The sequence below is a fragment of the Symphalangus syndactylus genome, chromosome 19, assembly GCF_028878055.3.
Source record: "Symphalangus syndactylus isolate Jambi chromosome 19, NHGRI_mSymSyn1-v2.1_pri, whole genome shotgun sequence".
NCBI lineage: Eukaryota > Metazoa > Chordata > Mammalia > Primates > Hylobatidae > Symphalangus > Symphalangus syndactylus.
The window spans coordinates 63,390,126-63,413,238 of record NC_072434.2 but is presented as its reverse complement, the minus strand read 5'-3'; the positions used below and the strand labels follow the sequence as shown (position 1 = coordinate 63,413,238).

Sequence of the window (23,113 nt, the reverse complement as noted above, 5' to 3'; positions counted from 1 at the left end):
GAAAACTAAGGCTCACAGAAGTGAAGTAATTATTCAAGTTCAGAGTTAATAAAGAGCTGAGTCTATACCCAAACACAGATCCATTTGATTGCAAAGCCCATGTTCTTTCCACAACACTAAACTTCTCTAAAACTTAACTGATGATACGAACACAATACAGTAATATACTGTGTTCTTATATAACCTGTTATAACCTATGAACAAGTACTAAAATACATGCAAAATGCTGAATATGTTTAAGGTAATTTCCATAAAAGATTTGGGGTAAATTACATTACACACTGGACTGACATAATTTCAATTTGCTATATCTTTTCAATTTGCTATATCTTTTCCATATAAATCATATTTATATTCCATAAATATGATTTACCATTAAGTATAAAAACTTCTTAAACACTTGGAGCACCCACACAAAAAAGAGGTAGATCAAAGTTTAACATAAGAAAGAAGAAAAAAGAAAGCCTGAGGCAAATTCTAAATGTGTCATTCACTGGAAAAGCTTGCTTGGGGTGATCCCTGAATAGATTTCATTAAATGTCAAGACATCCTGAGAATGGAGGGTTTTTTGTTTTGGTTGTAAAAGAGAAGTAGTAGCAATTTGGTATATTCTTTTTACAAAAGGAATAAAAAGAGAGTTCTGGATTTGAATCTTAGATAAGCCATTGATTCCAATACTGCAAATTAGAAAGTTTTAGAGGTCCAGGCCTTGAAAGAAATAAAACATTTATTATTTTTTATTAACTGGGTATAGCTATAATGTAAGATAAAGTTAACCATACTATACATGTTAGACAAAGGTATTTACTATTATAGATGGAAGCTGTGTTATAGCTGTTAAATATAACTAACTGTAATATAAATCGTAAAGTATAAACTGAAATACCAAACTTTTATCAGCTTACAGAGTCTTTCAGTGTTGCTGCAAGGCAGCACTGATTAAAAGACTTAAAGCAACCTATACAACTCTTTCTGCTTACATCAAATGAAAAGTAAAAGTGACTAAATGCAAGAACTTAACAAAAACTGCATGATGCAAGGAAACAAACAGTCCCCACCTTCCTTGGCCTAGTTTTACACAAATATTGAATTGAAACCATAAAGAAGCAGTCTGTGTCCATTTTGAAGGTGAAGACAACCCTTAAAAATGTTCATCAGCTTTCATTTCAAAGTGCAAACATACATTGGCAGCCACTGAACACTGAAAAAGAAGGTTTGGAATTACACATTCACTTCATTTCATTTGCTGGGGTGGGAGATAATTAAAATCAAACCATAAAGAAAGAAACAATATAGTCTCATCTATATTTAATAATCAACAATAGTTGATTTCATTGCTTTCCCTAACAAGAAAGTTCGGTTTTCATTTTAACTCAGTCTCACCTAAATTTTACAAAGTTCTTGGCCAGGTGCGGTGACTCACGCCTGTAATCCCAGCACTTTGGGAGGCCAAGGCAGGTGGATCACGAGGTCAGGCGATCGAGACCATCCTGGCTAACACAGTGAAGCCCCGTCTCTACTAAAAATACAAAAAATTAGCCAGGCGTGGTGGCGGGCACCTGTAGTCCCAGCTCCTTGGGAGGCTGAGGCAGAAGAATGACGTGAACCTGGGAGGCGGAGCTTGCAGTGAGCCGAGATCATGCCACTGCACTCCAGCCTGGGTGACAGAATAAGACTCCCTCTTAAAAAAAAAAAAAGTTCTTAACATTGACTAAATTCATCTTAATATCTTTGCTGTTGAAAATTTTCAGTAAGCTATTTGCAATTGTAGTTAAAAACATACTTTATGGATTCAATTTTTTTCGCCCACTGATTTTTTTGTTTGTTTGTTTTGTTTTAATTTCATTTACTGCCCCTGAGATAGGAGCTATGAAGAGTGGGCAGAATGGGGTGGAAAACAACTTTATTTTATAATAAACGTTTATGGCAAAATGTGGACATATGTACCCAATACATATGTCCTTGTTCAAAGTGGTTGTATTTGGTGGTTTCTATTATTATACATCTTGTTATCCATACATTCAGTTCTTAATTCAACATTGATTTTCCTCAACATTTAAATTCTCTTAAGAACTCTAAGTAAGTTAAAGTTAACTAAAGTACCTGAAAAGTCAAATGTAACACTTCAGGGAGCCTTTTGACAGTGCTCTATTCATTTTCATAGTAAATTAGTTGTTTGAAATATTCAGATACGCTCTGCCAATTAGTCTCTTAAAACACATTTTATCTGCTATATTATATAGCATATAAATGAAAATCCAGATTTATAAAAAATTAGCAGAGCTATGAATTCAATTGAAAAACAGATACCAATGTCTTCCTGATACCACAAATTCACTAAAAAGCTTAAATAAGAAAACATATGTAAAAGTGCTTTGCAAAACTATGAAATGTTATATAAACAAAACAAAGCTGCATCTAGTAAGGAATGTGCACACTATCAATCTACTGAACTCAACAAACAATTTAGAAATAGATTGGTCCCATCAGACCCCCTTGGAGAAACAGGTGATTCTAGGTCTGGGACACAGAAAGCACAAGGTTTGGGCTGGACATCCTGTCCCAGAATGCAAGGAATCACTCAAAGAAAATGAGGTCATGCCAAAAGGACACATGAGCCAGTTTACACAGGTTCTCACAGCCACATTTGCAAACTTGAGCAACAAAAAGTATAATGACACTCATTCACCGTAAACACTGAATAAAAATCCCTATGTCTATGACATTTTAAAAAGACAAACAAGTTGGGCACAGTGGCTCACGTCTGTAATCCCAGCACTTTGGGAGGCTGAGGTGGGTGGATCCGCTGAGGTCAGGAGTTCGAGACTAGCCTGGCCAACGTGGTGAAACCCCATCTCTACTAAAAATACAAAAATTAGCTAAGCATGGTGGTGGGCGCCTGTAATCCCAGCTACTCAGGAGGCTGAGGTAGAAGAATCGCTTGAACCTGGGAGGCGGAGGTTGCAGTGAGCCGAGATCACACCATTGCACTGCAGCTTCGACGACAAGAATGAGACTCCATCTCAAAAAAAACAAAAAAAAAAGACAAGAGAAGGAAGAAGAGAGGAAGGCTCAAGTGCCCGCACTGGAGGTGACTATTAAACTCCTTACTCTGGAAAACCATAATTAAAAGGGATGAAACATCAACCCCTATCTTTAGGAACTTTAATTCATCTCCTGAAAAATTTCAGCTAATAAATTAGAAAACAAATGAGAAAATCACCATTCTGTAATCTCAAATCACTTAAATGTTTTAGGCAAGGATCACTAATTGATGGTAAAAGGCAAAAGATGGAGACAGGTATACTTGCTCCTGTGAAACTATTTGTCCCAGAAATTACTTTCTAACTGGGGGGTGGAGAGGGTGCACCTTTAATAAAAAAAAAAGTATTTATTATCACTTTTACCAAGTGGAAACTGGCATCACTAGCATGAAACATTCGGATAATGTGTCTCCTGATGTGTTACAATAGCAAGTACATAGTATAAGCTATCACACATACGATATAATTATGGCAAAAAAAGTTTAACCTAAATCTCAGCAAGCCTTTAGTCCTAACTTCTAGCTTACAGGAGAAAGGCATAGAACAAGATAAATGACACCATAATGAAGTAATCAGACAAATCATAAACCTGGATTCATTATTCATTCTTCAAGACAACTGGCCTGGATTCATTATTCATTCTTCAAGACAACTGGCTTGTCTCTTTAAAAAGCTAGTCTTTAAAAGAAAAAAAAAAGAAAGGCAAGAGATTGGTCTAGAATAAAAGAGAACAAGACAGAATCAAATGTAATGGGTGAGCCTTAATTGAATTCTGGTTCTCAAAAAGTTACAAAAAAAAATCTTTTAATTGTATGGTATATGAACATCATACCTCAATAAAGCTGATTTATTTTTAAAAAAGAGAATCTTCGGGGCACAGTTGGGTAATACTTTCAAATAATCAACCTAAACAAACAAAAACTAGATGGAGACAAAGGCGGATAGCTATTAAAACAAACACCGTAAGTGTTAACAACTTTTAAACCTAAGTAGAAATACAGAAATATAGGTGTTTATACTACTATTCTTTGTAATTTTCTTCCTGTTTGAAAATTTTCATAAAAGAGCTGGGAGTTCAGGCCTGTAATCCCAGCACTTTGGGGGGCTGAGGCGGAAGAATCACTTGAGCCCAGGAATTCAAGATCAGCCTGGGCAACATGATGAGACCCCCATCTCTAGAAAAAAAATTTTTACATCAACCAGGCCTAATGGTGCCTGTGGCTCTAGCTACTCGGGAGGCTGAGGAGGGAGGATCACTTGAGCCCAGGAGGTTGAGGCTGCAGTGAGCTGTGATCACACCACTATACTCAAGCCAGAGTGACACAGCAAGACCCTGTCTTTAATTTAAAAAAAAACAAAAAGCAAAAAACAAAACAAAGGGGGTGGGGCATGGGGGAAGATTCTAAAATCTGTATTAGACCCACAATCATCAAATACATGATGCATTTGATTTCTAGTAAATTTTAATTCCTTGACAAATGAAGAGAAAGTCAATTCTAACTTGAATTTATAAATAATTTTCTAAGTTAGTTTTAGAGCTTCATAACTTGAAAATGTCTTACTATGGTTAACATTTTATCTTATGTAACAGTTTTGAGAAATCAGATTTTAAAATGTGTCAGTCTTCATTATGCTTTACATCAAATGAGCAGCATGAGAGACCTAGGAAAAAGCAGAATGCAAGCTGCTTCCTTCACCATTCTCTTCCTAGTCTTGCTGATACTGTGGCTTATCAGCCAGCCACAGTTCTTCCAGCTCATCTGGGTGAGAGAAGGAAGAGAAGTTTTCTATTGGAAATGGAATTATGCAAAAACATCTGCCACAGCATCTGGCACAAAGCATACACTAGTAAGTGCCCTCTCAGTCCTTCTACTCACTATCCTTACTTGCTGATGCCGAGTCATTGTGTATCACATAATCCCCAACTTAGGAAAGGTATAATCTTCTAATGATGATCTGCACATTATTCACAAAGATGAGGATATTCAAATAGTATGACAGCACCCCCATAAAAACCAAACTTGTCTTAATAAGTAAATTCTTGTAAGTAATATAGTTAGTTCAACCATAACTGGAAACGGGGAACAAGAGAAAGTGGACACATTTCTAGTTCCTTCAAATCTAGTTTTACATTTTCTAAGAATTATGCATTACTAGAGCCATCACACCTAAAGTGAGTGAGAATGTCCAAATCTAAATATAATTTTAATCAAATTATTGGAAGGTTTTTGGATTATTCAATAATTCAGATAAAAAGTAGTAATAGTTCCCTTTCAAATTGGTTTCCAACTTTGGAATTCATCTTTGACTACAATTTTTAGAGAAAAAATAAGCACTAATATAAGGAACTCGTTTTGATGGCATGCAGTGCAAAATAAAAATTATTGCAAACATTTATATAGCACTTACTATGTGCTAAGCATCATTCTAAGTGCTTTATGTATATTAAATTAATTGACTCTCACAACATCCCTATGAGGTAGGGACTGTTATTACTACTATATATAACAGGCATTTTGAATTCAGGTACTCTGGTTCTAGAATCTGTGGCTTTAGTACTATGTGTTATATATCCCCACAAATGGTCTCAACTGCCTACTACTCAAAAATGGCAATTTTTACCAAGACGCAATAAACTATTATTCTGATTTTTAAAAATGCATTATAGGTGCTAGCACATAAGACTGATGTCTTAATATAATGCATTTTTAAAAGTCAAATGCGTAAGACTCATCTGTGTAGGGTAATTTTTTTTTAAAGCCTCAACCTCACTAAAGAAAATCCAATACAGGCAGCCACTTCAAATAGCACATTTCTTCATATGGGGCAAAAAGATGTATGGCACCATTAATTTTAATTTAACAGTAACTAAAGATTTCTACAGCAGTTCTGTAATAACTAGTCCTTATTCTTCACTAATATCCATATTCTCCATAAGTCAAAATGCTGCATGTGCCATATTGCCAAACCTAAGTTCATTTTGATTAAAACTGTTGTTCAAATCAGAAACCACCCTACATTAAAACTAAATAGCATATTTTAAAAGACATAAATACAATGGGAAACTGGCTTAAAACCATTCCCATCAACAGTAATATGTATAATCCTGCTTGTTCTCATTTCAAACATGGAGTCTCACTTTTGCCTAAGCTCTATTTAGGCATTTTCAGTAAATAAACATTAAGCTGAATTATTTACAAAATTAGGATTCCACACATTCCTGTTAGAGAGCTTTACGTGAGAGTAAAACACTGTTGTCCTGCAATGCAGGGGCAATCTAAGGACAGCATCCTTCTCTACCCCCTTGCCTGCCCTCCACACCCCAACTTGATTTAAAAGCTAAATCCTGGCCAGGCATGGTGGCTCAAGCCTGTAATCCCAGCACTTTGGGAGGCCGAGGTCGGAGGATCACTTGAGGCCAGGAGTTTGAGGAGACCAGCCTGGCCAACATGGCAAAACCCCATCTCTACTAAAAATACTAAAAAAAAAAAAAAAAAAAAAAAAAAATCCAGGCTTGGTGGCATGCGCCTGTAATCTCAGCTACTTAGGAGGCTGAGGCATGAGAATTGCTTGAACCTGGGAGGCGGAGGTTGCAGTAAGCCAAGATTGCGACTCTGCACTCCGACCTGGGCGACAGAGTGAGATCCTGCCTCAGAAAAACCAAAAGTAAATCCTGAAAATTGCCAGAGGCCCACCAAGGGACCTGGGTGAGGAAGTCCTCCTTTCCTAGGCTTCTTTCTGTCTTTAGAAGCAAGAATTCAGCAGATCTAAGAATCGGAAGAAACACACATTTTTAAAAGTACATAGCAATTTGGAGTCTGGGTCTAAGTTGTAAGATACCAAAGAGGCCAGGTATTTCAAAAGCATTCTCACCACTAATTATTTACCTATGAAGAAATTACAAGGTTGCCATTTATGATAAATAAATGAGAAATAGAGGAGTACCTACCTTATCTCTATGTTTGACATTTAAAGTGCTCATACCACAAAATCAGAAAAAATAAATAAATACCTGGACTCTTCCCGGTAACACTTTTTCCTAAGGACTTCTATTGAAAATTATTGTCCAGCAATCACTAAGGAAATCACTTTTTTTTTTTTTTTGAGACGGAGCCTTGCTCTGTCACCAGGCTGGAGTGCAGTGGCGCAATCTCAGCACACTGCTACCTCCATCTCCCAGGTTCAAGCAATTCTCCTGCCTCAGCCTCCCAAGTAGCTGGGATTACAGGTCCCCACCACCACGCCCGGCTAATTTTTGTATTTTTAGTAGAGACGGGGTTTCACCATGTTGGCCAGGATGGTCTCGATCTCCTGACCTTGTGATCACCCCACCTCAGCCTCCCAAAGTGCTGGGATTACAGATGTGAGCCACCATGCCCCGCCAAAAAATCATTTTCTAACAGAAACCAGCTAGCATTTTCCCTTACTATAATATTATAATTTCAGTTTCATTATTAAAAAAAAAAAAACCTGAAATTGATATATTGGCAATTTCAAATAAATGAAAACCTTGTAGAAAGTCTGTAATTCAAGAGTACAAGTAAAGCCAATGCTTTCCTAACAGCAGCCAATATATTCTCCTTAGAGACATAGATTTAACATCACATCCACTTCTGTCAGCCTTTAGAGTAACAGAATTAAATTCCAAGAAAACTGATTGAATTTTAGTCAGCTTTTCAAGAAAACAGCAAAAGGTATAATTACAACCTTGAAAGCTAAGGAAAAAAAATTAATGCCTCTACATTAATAAAATCTTGATTAACATACTGAGAAACAAATCACTCTAGATAGAAACATGTTTTGAATAGAGGAACAGAGGTATTAATCCTTTAAGAGTTAAAGCTTAAATTTTTTATAAAACTTTTCTTAAAAAATATGTTTTTGTTGCTTCCTTAAACAGTGTTCTAAATACAATGTAATATTTTTAAAAATCACTCAGGGTAACCAGGCATGGTGGCTCATGCCTGTAATCCCAGCACTTTGGGAGGCCTAGGTGGGTGGCTCACTTTAACCCAGGAGTTCAAGACCAGGCTGGGCAGCATAGCAAGATCCCATCTCTTTAAAAATAATAAAATAACAAAACATAAAATAAAAATCACTCGGGGTCAACATCAAGATATTGGTCAATATGCCTTGCCACATGTTGGTATATAATTGGGATGATGCTTCCTGTATTTGATCAAAGAGAAGAATTATAGCTTCTGGATTAGGGAATTCTTTCCAAATAACTGATAATTAGTTATCTAAACCTAGAAGATATTACATTTATCCACGTGAAAAACTCTCTAAAATAGACTATTCATCTTCCCTGACTCAGTAAACAAGTTAATCGTTCTTAAAGATTCAGGAACCCTACTAGGACATACAGGACTCACCAGCGCCTGCCCCAGGTGGCCTCACCATACTCTGCTATTCTGGTTGCCTCCTTGTTTCTGGTCATGCTATTTCCTGCACTAACCAAATGCCCTGCCACACTGTTGCTGTTAACCTGATCTTTACTGTCATCCTTCTCATTTCTGATTATAACCTGGAGCAGTCACTGCCTCCAAAAATCTTTACCTCTCAGACATGTTCCATATTTTATATTCTCTATTTTGGTGAAAGCTGTCACCATTTCTGAGTCTCTCAAGTTGTAAACCTCTGAGTTATTAATAAATCCTCCCTCTCCCATATCCCTCTACATCATGTTAATCACAAATCAAGTCAATCTATACCTTAAAATTGCCTCTCCAATCTGATTCCTCTTTTCCCTTCACCCCAACCCACTTTACCCCACACAATCTTAGTTCACGTTCTCTCCCCTTGCTAAATTACGGCAATTGTCTTCCACTAATTGGTCTTCTGACTTTTCCATCCTTCAGCCCTTCCTTTTCCTTAAAAATAATGAAATCTTCACTATCTGAGCAACAGATTCAATCATTCCCCAAACTTCAGCACTGCACAATATTACTCTAGTAACAAACCTCTACATGTACCTCCTTAGTCTAAAATAAAAGCTGAAATAAATCAAAAGAGAAAGACAGAAAAATCAAATCTGACCAGATAACTTACCTTATGGCATTGGCCTCCAAATGCGTAAGGAATAAAGTCCAGATTCCTCAAGATAGGACATTTCAAATCTAATGCCAACCTACTTCCTCAGAATCCCTTTTTCTAACTCCCCACTCATTAGCAAACATCCTACATTCCAACTTCCATGGAAGAAAACAGGAAAGAAAACTATAAGGAATCTGAAAAATTACAGAACTGGCAGGCTTTTTCCCCCTTACCATGTTTACTTCATGCCATTTTAAAAATCAAAGCTAAGTTTCTTATATTCTTCTAAAGTACATTCCTCCTGAGAGTCACATGTCCTATGAATATCCCCACATCACAATTTTTCCAACTTTACAATTTTCTAATTTCATGAGCAATATATGTACCACCCAGAACAGCTACTAAAACAATTTGGCAAAGAAGGTTCCTCTTCTCGTCTCTAAATGAAATATGTGGTGATCTGATTCATTCCATTGAACCAAATCTCCACTGAATTTAACATTCAACACTTTACCCCAAAGTTCTACTTATTGACTAAGAATCATTCTTTTTTTATATGTTCTCACATCCACTAACAGTATCTTTTTTCATAGCCCTATCTCACAAAAATATAAATAAAATAAAATTAGTGACTACCAATTACTCACTACAAATGTTTTAAGAACGGGGATAGAGAAGGTCTTAAAAGGTTCCAAAAAGAAAAGAATCAGAAAGCAGAACAGCACTGAACCTCTCAATGGCAAAAAAAAAAAAAAAAAAAAAAAAGAAAAAGAAAAAATTTCTCTCAAACTTCTGAGAGAAAATCACTTTCCAACATGGACATCTATGTTCTATTAGTTTCCTGTGGCTGCCATAACAAATTGCTACAAACTAGGTAGCTGAAAACAAGAGCAATTTACTCTCTCACAGTTCTGGAGGCCCGATGCCCTTATCTGGCAAAGCCTCACTCCCTCTTGGGGCTTCAGGGGAGAACCCATCCCTTGCTGTCTCCTCCAGCTTCTGGTGTTTCTTGGCATTCTTTGACTTGCAGCCACATCACTCCCACCTATTCCTCCATGGTCACACTGCCTGCTCCACTTCTGTCTGTCAAATTTCTCCTATGTGTCTAAGAACACTTGTCACTGGTCTTAGGGCCTACCCAAATAATTCAAGATTACCTCTTCATCTCAAGATCATTAATTTAATTGCATTCGCAAAAATCCTTTTCCAAATATTAGAAGCCATCTATCAGGCCAGCATATCAATAAAAAATAAGGACACCTATACTCTCTCCCAGAATGCTGATAACTGCGCCATCACTAAAATGCAGGAGAAGGCCAAGAGAAAAGAAGACATTTAGTCCAAAAAAACAGAGGATACTGCATAGGAGAGAGGCAAATGGAATTCCCAGGAAGGGGATAAAGCAATGTTGCAAAATGACAGCGCATAGCAGGTAAAGAACAACCAGTTTAGATAGTAGCAGCAGGATGACCACAAGAAATATACTACTGAGAAGGGTTTAACAGTTCTTTTGAAGAGTGTGGAAGGATTTTGGCATATACAAAACTAAAGGAAAAAAAAGGCAAGTGATAACTCCAGGAAAAATAAAAATTGTAACAAAGCTGAAGAAAGTAAGTATTATTATTGTATAGTATTTTGCTCAGCAGTGAACAATATTCACATTGAATACTAGTATTCAATCTAGTATAAGAAATTTTAATATACTATGTTGGAAGGACAGAATGTGGAGAGGTGTGAGGAAAGCCAACTTTATCTTCCATAAAAGATAGTATCCAGTATTGATAAAGAAATAGTGTAAATATTATTTAAGATATGGAGGTAAATACAAGAAGAAAGTACTAAGAGTTACCAAGGTGTAGAGAAGAATGGAAAAAGGCAATGGTTATTTTATTTAATCATAAATTCACTTTTCATACTGTGCTCCTATTGCTTTGATAATAAAATTCTAATGCAGAAAAGACTCTAAGAAAAATGACTTGTTCAGCCGGGCATGGTGGCTCATGCCAGTAATCCCAGCACTTTGGGAGGCCGAGGCAGGCAGATCACCTGAGGTCAGGAGTTCGTGACCAGCCTGGTCAACATGGTGAAACCCTGTCTCTACTAAAAATACAAAAATTAGCTGGGCATGGTGGTGCACGCCTGTAATCCCAGCTACTCAGGAGGCTGAGACAGGAGAATCGCTTGAACCCAGGAGGCAGAGGTTGCAATGAGCTGAGATCGCTCCACTGCACTCCTGCCTGGGCAACACAGCGAGACTTTGTCTCAAAAAAAAAAAAAAGAAAGAAAGAAAAAGAAAAATGACTTGTTCAGGCCCTATCACAGTTAAAAAACATTTGTCACAATGTCTGTTTCTTATACCTTGAAGAAATATGAAATTTCTATAACAATTATTTAAAAAAAAAAAGCGTTCTTTAAAATAAATTCCCAAGTCATGTGTACATTAGGAGAAAACAAAACCAAACACCAAAACCACTCCTAAAGTATGGTTAACTATAATGGGCTCAATGTATATAACCTATGTTATATTATTACAATTATATCCATATTTAATATAAAACTCCTGCCTCTTTTGATTATTGAACATAAGACTTTAACATCAAAACTGAACAACACATATAACTGGGAAAAAGAATTGAAGTCATTAAAATGAAGATGTTTCCAAATTGGTAATCCTGATAGTTGCCAGTGAATCTAGTTTATATGTGGGTGGCCTCTAATTTTAGAGACTTCACAATATTAGGAATATTGAATTTAAAAATCTGTGCTCTGAATATCATTACAGCCCAGGGAAGGGACAACAATAAGATTTCTTTTGTTCCATTCTATGATAAGAGAAGAAACATCTATGAGGAAAGAGTACAATAGCTATGGTGCTAGGACAAGGTTAAATATAAGAAAAAAATGGCAAATATTACTTTCTACTTTCTTAATCTCTTCCTTTATTTAGCTCATTCATCAATGATTCATTTCTGAATAGCACTTTGGCATATCAAATCTATGGTCACCTTTGCCACCCTGCCTTCCCTTCAACTACCTTAAAAGTTCACCTATTTCAAGTAACATACATAGATATAATGATCTATGCTCTAATAGTACACAGTTACTCTGAAATTCCCTTCACACAGGGGTAGCCACTTAATGTACATTTTGTTAGAGCTGGTGTAACTAATGTTAACATGTACTCGACATACTAATTTAGAATTTGCCTACTATCAAGTTAATCTTGCTTACTTATTTACTTGAAGTCATTTGTCCATCTTAATTGTAAGATTTTAAAGGACACAAGGATAACACCTGGTAGAAACAGGCACTTAATAAATATTTTTTTTTTTTTTTTTTTTTGAGATGGAGTCTCGCTCTGTCACCCAGGCTGGAGTGCAGTGGCACAATCTCGGCTCACTGCACCCTCCACCTCCCGGGTTCAAGCGATTCTCCTGCCTCAGCCTTCTGAGTAGCTGGGATTACAGGTGGGTGCCACCATGCCCAGCTAATTTTTGTATTTTTAGTAGAGACAGGGTTTCACCATGTTGGCCAGCCTGGTCTCGAACTCTTGACCTCGTGATCCACCCACCTTGGCCTCCCAAAGTGCTGGGATTACAGGCATGAGCCACTGCATCCGGCCAAGAAATATGTTTTATATCAATAACTGATCCAATGTCAAATAGTATAGTACTTTCATAGTTATTCAGATGCAAACTCAAGCAAAATTTTTTAAAAAGGAGTCTGTTTTTCCATAAATATGCAATCAAAATGAAAACACACATTTTTAAAAGAAAGAAATATGTCAGGGTATTGATGGCATGGGGCAGGGTGTTCTAGAAACAAATTACTTTTAGAGCAAAACCACTTTGGCTTAAGTCTCAAGCAATTTTTGACCTTGTCCCAGATTTACAAATACTGTGATCACTGAAGTAGAAAAAAAGAAAGTCAAGGGCAAGTGCAAATGGTAAGAAAAAAATACAATGCCAGTGGAAAGGATCTGTTGTGCATTTTCATAACTCATGAAAGAAATAATCCCAAAGCAAAAGTATGTGCTTCTATAAAATGTTATTTTGAAACTAATAGGAAAAAGAAAAAAAAATAAGTCTCTTCATCATCCCACTAATTCTTTCTCATCCAATGTTGCTGAATCTTTCTCTAACTTACAGTAAAATGTTACTAGCGAGAATACAGCCTATTAAGGCTTTTGAACTAAAAAGTATAAATCCCCAAACACAGTGTTCATGTATTTACAAGTACTTCTGATAGACACTTTAAAATAGCACTAGTGAGAACTATTATTATATTGATATACAATTTGAGCCCTTTGATATTCAAGAAAGAGACAAGTAGATTCAAAAACTTTTGTCACTTAGGTAAAATATCAACTTCATCAAGAAACTTTAAAAAATGCTCCAACCCTAGGCTAGCACAAAATTCCTAAATGCTCTTCTTGCTCGGGTTTCAATTATTTTCCCAAACAAAAAAATTTATGACAGAAATTCTCATTTCCTGACAGATTAAAAGTACCTTTGGTTTTGGCAACAGAAATCAAGCCATCAAGATTCAACTACATATTTTGCTTTTTTAAAACGACAACAACAGAAACCCACACCTTATAAAATTAAAGCACATCTCAAAACCTTTCACCTGGTACATTAAAAAGAAATTACTGGCTGGGCTCGGTGGCTCACACCTGGAATCCCAGCACTCTGGAAGGCCAAGGCGGGTGGATCACCTGAGGTGAGAAGTTCAAGACCAGCCTGGTCAACATGGTGAAACCCCGTCTCTACTAAAAATACAAAAATTAGCCGGAGGTGATGGCACACGCCTGTAATCCCAGCTAATTGGGAGGCTGAGGCAGGAGAATTGCTTGAACCTGGGAGGCACAGGTTTCAGTGAGCCGAGATTGCGCCACTGCACTCCAGCCTGGGCCAGGGAGCAAGACTCCATGAAAAAAAAAAAAAAGAAAAGAAACTACTGAGGGGGCTGGAGAAGCAAAGTTCTCATGCCAAAGGTCATAGAAAGTATTTATGCTTTTAATCTCTCAACCAAACATCACTAAAGATGCCTCAATGCAAGAATGACTTTCTACCATTATTTCCTAAAACTCGCTGACTCTTCATATTTTATAAGTTACATACCATCTATGGGTAAAGTCTGAAATTAAAACTGTGGCCCACACAGGCGTCTATTCTCCAAAATGTGCAAAATGGCAGGATTTCAGATAGGAGAGAGGCAAACCCTATCTCTAAAGGTTGTGGGCACGGAGGAATTTTAATAAAATCCAGGAAAAAAAACAACAAAACCCTGTAATTCTATAGTCTGGTTTTCCATCTCAAGACTCTAGTTTTAGAGCTGAAAGTCTGATACACTGAATCCTATATAAAAGTTTTTACCTGTTTGGGTTTTGGTTTCTTCGTGCTTGAAGTAGTCTCATTTGTACTTCCATCCATCCCTCTCAAAACACTGATGAAATCTTTCTTGGAAACAGTTGATATCAACTTAGCACGCTTTCTCATAGAACTTCCAGCTTCCTTAACCTTTTCATCAACGTTCTTTTGATGTTTCTGAACAGCATTAAATAATTGCACCACACCCCTGTAGAATATAAAATAACCAGAACGATGTATTAAATAATTACACTAGAATACAAACTCTGAGGATAGGAAAAATGTATTTTCACTGTCCAGAAAAGAGGCAAGCATTTAACAAGTACTCAAAGGAAAGAGCTGGATAAGTGGTTAAATACATTTGATAAATACATCTGAAAAATGAATATACATTTCAATGAATGAATATAAATTTCTAAACAGATAACAAATGTGGATTGGTACATAACTTTGTGCTTCACTCCAAGAAGGATTTTTCTGGATCTCAATTTCATCTGTAAATTGGAAAAATAATACCTGAGTAGCTTAAAAAGTATTTAGCTATGTTATCTGCAACTCCTGTGTTATGAAACCATTTTAAAATCCTACTTTAAAAAATACTTATTTTAAAAACTATGTTCTGTATTTGAGTTCATTCAAAGATAAATTCTGAAAATTAAGACCTGCAGCATCCAATACAGGAGCCACAAGCCACATGTGGCTAGTGAGCACTTGAAATGTGACTGGTCTGAATTGCCATGTGCTGTAAATGAAAATACACACCAGATTTCAAAGACTCAGTATGAAAAATAGAATCCTTAAATATCATTAACAATTGCTTCATACTGACTACATGATGAATATTTTGAATACAGAGTTAAATAAAATATTATTGAAATTAATTTCACCTCTTTCATTTTATACTTCTCATTGTGGCTATGAGAACATTTTAAATTACATATTAAATTACAAATGAATGTAGCTCACATTCATTTCTCCTGGATAGCACTGATTTAGACCGTTAAGATCCCTTCCAGCTCTAAAATTCTGTAATCTATGAATTTTCTTGGTCTAATAAGAGGCAATCTGCCTCTTCTGATAATTATTGGGCCTTGAGCATCCCTGCATATGGTTGCCGGATTTTTCAAGAATGAATGCACCTGACTGCTCTTTATCCAGGCCATTTCTCAGGGTTGTGTTTGTAGGAAGTGACCTTGAGGGATGAGGTAACATCTCCCCCCAGACAAAGAGCAGGCTTGTTACCAATCAGTATAAAAGTGATAGATTCCCAAGCACAGTGTTCCAGTTCTTATAACACAACATACTGCACGTGCAGGCATCCATCTGGGACACCTGCACTCCCTCTATGGGACAAAGGAAACAGTGGGAACATGAAGCTCTGCTACTGCTTTTGCTATGAGTAATAAAGTCCTTTGTCTTTGATCCAAAGTGTCTTGTCTTCTACCAGTATCCAGGAAACTTTAACAGGCTAGCTTATGAGCTTATAAGGAGAGTAAAATTCCAGACCCTTCACAGTAGTGACAGGACCAGGGTGAGGAAAGGGAGGTGCCTATGACATAAAATTTAAGGAGGCACTCACTCTCATGTACTGAGCCTGTACTTTTCTAAGTTCTATATATGTATTAATCCATTTAATTATCAAAGAAACCCTATAGGCTAGGTATATTATCCTCTACTTACAGATAAACTGAGACAAAAAGAAATCAAGTAGCATGCCCAGGGACACACTGCTAGTTAAGAGCCAGTACTATGATTTGAACCTAGCAGTCTGGCTCTATCACTCATGCCCTTATTCACCACACCATGCTATCACACTGTGTAACACCGAGATGGATTAGAAAATGACCAAAATAATTTAGGCAACAAGAATTTAAAAGTAATTCTGCTAAATATAACTGCTACATTCTTTAGTAGCAGCCCAAATGTTGTCTCCTCTGTAATGCCTTCTCAAACTCTCCCAGACAATCTCCTGTTCTATGTTCCCAACACACAGACATAATTCTATTCTCAAAGAGACTGTAATTCCTACAGATGACCAGGCAAGGACCACCCAGCAGCCACCATATCCTGTTTGTCTTTGGACACAGAGGGCATCGAGTAAATGTTTGATGCCAATGATTAAATAAGCAGAGTAAAAAGATAGCACGAAATAGCTATAATGTGTAATGTATTATGCCATAAATATAATGCAAGATAAAAATCATCATCGAGTGCCATAAATTTAGACAAGCATCATAACAGAAATGCAGTAAGAGGTCTGATTACACAGTTCTCGTGACTATAAAAACAAGATGATCTGAAATAGGTTCTTACCAAATATACACTTAGCACATTATATTCTTGCCTCATGAGACCTGGAAAATCTTTGGTTGAATTCAGTGTTGAACAGGCAGGCTTAGATATATATCACTTGGCTCTGAGAAGGCTGAGCTTAAGAATCAAATTGGGTCAAAAATAGAACCACTATGAAAGCTTTAGTATACTTATTTTTTAAAGGGCAAAAACACTACCTTACCTTGTTGCAATTCTCTGAAGATTTCTCTCTGTCTCTTTGTCTTGGACAACATCTGGCTTTACTCTGCACATCATTTCCCACTCCAGTCTCTTATCACGCTGCGTTATAAATATTGTTATGTGAAAGAATATTAGATATTTCTGAAAGTGCAGCAAACATTGGTATGATACTCTGTGAAAGGGTGAAGGTAATAAATCATTCTGGCTTAGCTTGTCAGGGACTTTTAAAAAAACACAATTTTAGGGGTTCAGCTTCGAGAGCCTGTGGTTAGCACTCAGCGTGTCATACGAGAGGCACAAAGTGAGTTTCTGTCAGGCCTTCTGACAGCGGGGCCTGGAGAGCTGCCAGCATATTTGGCCAGGCAGTACAAGATAGGGTGTGAGGGAGCCACATGCCTGCTCTGCCATCATCACCAGATCATCAGAGGGAAGCATAAGGAAGAATTCCAAACTACCCTCTTTGAAAATTGTAAGTTTATCTTTACTTTCAGAAAATGACTTCCTCAGTCATCAGAATTATTATTAAGAAAATGTATCAGCTTTTAAAAGAAAGCATCGTATCCAGATACTTATACAATGACTATTTTTCTATGCACAAAATCATTTAAATCCATTTCTCCTCTCGTAGCATATCTGACCAATATTCTTGCCATATATGGTTTATCAGTTGTAAGCTATAGCAAACTGTACAGAAGCAGAAGGGGAGGTGAGAAATAAGAAAATTCCCTAGGTAACATAATTTAGTTTGAACTCGTCTTTAAATAGTATCCTGGTCCCAGGAATCTGATTTGATACACTGCTTGTTCATGTCTCCTTCCCAGGCCAACATTTAACCAAATATCAAATATAATGATATAATGAATTAATCACCAAGAAGCTGGCAAGCATCAAAACAAGTAATAAAGACGTTTTTATTAAAATTTCTTTTTTTAATCTATGCCTTTACTCATCTATTTCTCATTTTGTATTAATGAAAGTGTCTAATGACAGTAAAACCAAATTCTTGCACTCACTATAAAGATTAGCCTGATAGCTTTCTAAAGAAATAGATTCTTCTCCTAACCAGACAATTCATTTTAGTGGTCATGAAATTCACTGTCAGATCATGACAGGAATTTTTTTTAAAAATCTTACTTTTAAGTTTGAAAGAGTTAATTATATTCCGTACTCAAAGGACAATATGTATGCTTAATCCCGAAACACTTTTAACTCTGAAATTTATTTTTGTATTTATGATTAGAAATAAGTAGCTGATATACTGGAAAACCATAATAGTTAAGTTAGGAAATAATAATTTACATATACTTTTAAGAAATACACACAAAGAGCATTTGTAACTGCCATGTCTTGCTTCTGGTATCAATACATGCGCTTTCATGCATTATGGAGACAGTATCATCTCTAGCACTCAAAGCTTTGGCCTAGAGAAGAGTTACAGACTCATTCCACTTGGCTTCAAAATGTTCTTACCCTCACTAGAACTCTGGGACCAGAGGAAATCAAAGATTCTGATATTTTTGAAGTTTCTTCTAGAATTTGCCAGATAATAAACAAAGATTCAAATTTTCAGTTGAAAAGCTATCCATAAGATTTAAAGATAAAACTTATCTTAAATAAAGTACAATAAGAATACTGAATTAACAATAGAGTATGCTGTGTTTCTAAGAGCAATACTTAAAAATTTCCACCTTTCACACAGAGCAACCAGTACTAAGAACAAAGAAAACATTCATCTTGAAACAAGATAAGGAGATGGTAAACATAAAAGGAAATATATGTCAATTCAAACCTATGTTTCTTTCATTTTTACCTACGAAGTGACTTTGGGAATTAGTACTTCTATGCTGCCAGTACATTTGTAGAAAGTTATTTTTCTTTAATTAAAAAACATGCTTATTTTAGTAACCAAGTATTTTAGACAGAGATCATCAAGTACAGGTGACATGAAAACCTTATCATGGATTTTTAGCTTTTATAATACACAACAAATTTATGTACAACTTTTGGCCTTTAATTAATAGATTATACCTAGTCTAATGTCTATCATCAGTAGTTCAACAAAAGCATAATGAATTCAAATTCATCCAACACTGATTTGTATCTAACACTGAAATAATCCGTTTTCAGAACTACAACCAATCCTTGAGTTACGACATCGTCACAGATTCGTATTGTAAAATAAATTTTGGCAAAAAAAAAAGTAACTAACATGCTTCTTAGTTCACAACCTAATAAAATCAGCATACAGACAACTAAAACAAATAAAATTGGCTCAGGAATCACTACCATGTGTATAATTACTTGATTTTAAAAAGATGTTTCCTCAGCGTTTACATTTCTATTACTTTGCCTTTGCACAGATGATTAAAAAGTGAACATGCTCAATGGAATAATTGAGACTAAATTCCTAAACATAACCTTAGTTATCCACCTTCACATAAAAAGCATGTTAAAAACTGGAGCGTTAATTGGACAAACACTGCAAGAAACAGTTCGGTCAAGATAAGAGCTAGCCTAGACAAACAATCTAATCTACAAGACAACTGGTGGAACACACCTGTTTTATTTTCTCTAGTCTTTCTTGCTTTAACTTTTCTTTTTCCTTTTCCAGCTTCTTATTTTTGACCAGAATAGTAGGTTTACTTTCAGGAGTTTTCTTGTTGAGGACTTTAGCCATGGCATCTGCCCAGCCCATATTAGTCCCAACACTTGATTCTCCATCATTTTCATTTTCTTTGTCACAGGGCTCAGCATCACCCTCACTGTCAGCTTCCACTGCGTCATCATCAGAATAAAAGTGGTCCTTTTCTGATCCACAGCTTCCTATAGAACCTAAGAGTAAAAGCAAATTAAACTTTAATATCCTAGACAGAGGCTGCCAAGGCCCCCAGAACCCTTCCTGGAACTCTGCCTGTCCCCATTTTTGCAAGGGAGTACTTTTCTGAGTCCCACAGCTACAGTAATGATGAAGAGCAATAGGACCATCTATCCCATTGCCATCAGCTCCCAGAGACCTAGCCCAGCCACATATACAGGGGATGTCACAGCAGCTTCCAAACCCAGGACCCAGGCAGCAGAAACAAATCCAACAGCCTCTGCCACGTCCCTACTGTCAAAATGGTGACAAATGTTGACATGGAGTTGGTGCAAGGTATATTCAAGTACACGAACCTTAATTGTGTCACCAAACTAATGGAAGGGGCTATGAAGGCTATTAAAACAAGTAACAGAAAACTTTAATAAGAAAAAGGTACAGTATTATGAGAATAAATCTTCTAAGGGATTTGTCCCAGATATTTAAAATTCTGAATTTGTACGCAGAAAAAAAGCCTAAAACTAAAAATCAGCCTCATGTAAAAGAATTTGCATATAACATTAGAAAATTGGGCATTTTAACATTTTTGGAAAAAAAATTATCTAACGATGTGCCCAAGATACTAGATTCAACTGCAGCACTGAGTTACTGAATGAAAATACCAAGTTCTGATTGAAGATACAAATGTGTAAGTGTACCATTGAATTTTATCATGCAGAACCACCAAAAAAAGCACCTACAGGTTACCAGCAAACTAGTTCATCATTTAAAATTCAAATGGATGAGGAAGATTAGCAGAAACAATAGTCCAGAAGGTGGCTTGGCTTGCAAATCAACTCGCTGAGCAGCTCTTTCTCAACTTATTAAATTAAGTGCACTTTAACAAGGAGAGCACAAGCACCCAGCATTGCATGCATGCATCTCTATGATCCAGAGCCGTCTGGAGAGCTTCTGTTCTTCAGAAACCTACAGAACTTATTAGGAAATACTTGGGAAGAAGACAATCATCCAATAGCTTAGTAACTTGGAGTGTTTTTTAATTAGCAGAAGAAGAGCTAACAAACAAAGCTGAGAAGTCAACAAAGAAGAAAACTCAGTAATATACAAACAGCTGCCATTTAGCAGTGATGTCTTTGGGTAAACAACTGCACTTTCTTTGGATGACTCCAAAACTAGTTGAATCTCAAAAGATTATTACAGAAAATGCCATTAGCTGAAACTTTTCCTATCAAAGTACCTATACAAATGTAATAATATTAGTAGTTTAAGTATTTTTTTAAATATTGATATACTTGCATTAAGATAAAATACTATTTAACACTAGAAGAAAAAGGCTAAGGCATAAGCAGGTTTCCTGCTGCTCCTTACTTTACTCAATTCTGTTCCACCCACCCAGATCAGAACCTTCACTTAAATGCAGAAGATTAGAAAGCAATCCATATGCCAAAAGCACTGCAGCATTTCAGTGAGGCTGCTCTGGGTCCATTTACCCTTACCAAAGCCAAGCATCAGAATCATAACCGCTGCTTCTACCTTCTGAGAAGTCTATTGATTGAGTCTTGTTGTTGCTTCAAAATTATCTTTTCTTCAACTCCGAGGCTCAGTAAATAATTTCAACAAAATGTTCATAATTTGCCTTTAAACATCCTCTTAGCCTTTATATATCAGTTTATGGTTATGACCAAAGTAAATGGAAGACAGTGCATAGTCAAGTATTACCTTCTGAGTGATCCCCTCTACTCTCTTGACTTTAAGCCCTAAAAAGATCTGACTTTTAGCAAGTGATTACAATACTTGCAATTTGGGCATTATTTTTGCATAATACCTTTATTTTTTCAGTGCTGAAAATTCATGAAACAAAAATGATGCAAAACATTAATACATTTCAAGTAAAAATTAATAACAAATTAGAAAGTAGGAAATAAAAACATGCCTATATAAAAATGAACCTCGAGCATAAGTAAAAATAAAGTATCTTCAAAAAATTGAATATTACAAAACAAAGAACAATAACTTTCACATTTTTTAAAAGCATGATCTTAAAACATGAAGTGCCAACAGTATAAAAGAAAATGTTATAAAGACAAGAAATCATTTGCAATTCTATCATGCTAATAGAGCTGCATATTTCTTAATTAAGAGAAAAAAATTAATGAAAACATTTAATTTGAAGCTTTTTCTGTATCTTATATGCTGGGTCAATTTAAGAAATCTGAACACATTTGTGTCTCTAGGCTTTAACATACAAATATAGTTAATATATAAGAATCTTAGTATTGCCCATAACACTAAAAAAAAGGTATCTAAATTAAAAGCTGGCAGCACTATTAACCAATTCAATAAAAGACTGAATTATTTTATTCCAGGGCCACAAAATGTTTCCCCAAGAGGCATCTCCTAGGACCAGTGTACCCAGGAAAGTACACTGGAAAACAAAGTTTGAAGAATATAGTTAGCTGAAAGCTGTATTATTTTAATATTGCATATGTTTTACTTTTCAGAGTTAGTAGCATTACACAGACACTAATAACAAAATAAACAATTCTTAGAAAAAGTCCTTCCTGTAGTAAGTATTTAACTAAATGTAAGGAGGCAAGATGGCTTAAAAGTTTGGGTCAATAAAAAAAATATCTTGGCGATTAAAAGCAGAAAAATCTTGACTATCTCCTGGTAACATGTCAAAACTGCAACACTGACATCTAGTGTTTTGTCCTGATGTATTCACACACAAATTGCTGCAGATTTCATGTTTTTCAATGGTACTGTAAAGGCAGCCAAAGCAAGCCAAAACACTTTCTGATGGTGTAACCCACTCCAATTCTCCACTTCAAAACCATGGCTATTTTTCTTTGGTGCATTTCTTACTCCGCTTGACTACCACAACGTGCATAATATGAACACACAATAAATCCATGAAAAGTTTATAGCACCATTTTATACAACCTGCACTCACCCCACCAATTAAAAAAAAATCCAGAAGAACTCCCTTAAATCATGGTTTTTATTTTATTATTTTCTTAAAGAAGCTCTATCTCAGAAGTTTTTAATCAGGCATTCACTGACAATGAAAATGAAGACATTTAATGTAAACAAATCAAAAATGCCAAAGTAATGAAGTCTCCTAGGATACTAAAAAAACAGGATTTACTTCTAGGATATCAAAGATTATCACTATGCAAATCAGAAAATAGAACTGGCTCAAAATATTATTATATCCTAATCAAATGAGGTTTTTTAAAAATTTTCCACTCACTGATCTGTAACAGCAGAAGCAGATATATCCAGGTGTCTAAGGGCATAGACGGAAATCACCAGACAAGTAAAAAATGCCT

The 23,113-nt window shown here is 36.0% G+C and overlaps 1 protein-coding gene across 2 annotated transcripts in view; it reads right to left on the bottom strand.

The window, feature by feature from the left end:
- The window catches only part of RRP15 (ribosomal RNA processing 15 homolog), a 46,451-nt gene that overhangs the window by 9,686 nt on the left and 13,652 nt on the right, over window positions 1-23,113 (bottom strand). Inside the window, exons 2-4 of one of the 2 annotated variants that reach the window (XM_055233838.2) lie at window positions 19,524-19,798; window positions 16,968-17,065; window positions 14,459-14,660 (exon numbers count right to left, since the gene is read on the bottom strand). In XM_055233838.2, the coding sequence (XP_055089813.1) occupies window positions 14,459-14,660; window positions 16,968-17,065; window positions 19,524-19,798 (575 nt within the window). The remainder of the gene's footprint in view (window positions 1-14,458; window positions 14,661-16,967; window positions 17,066-19,523; window positions 19,799-23,113) is intronic. The other variant, XM_055233840.2, reaches the window with a different exon arrangement.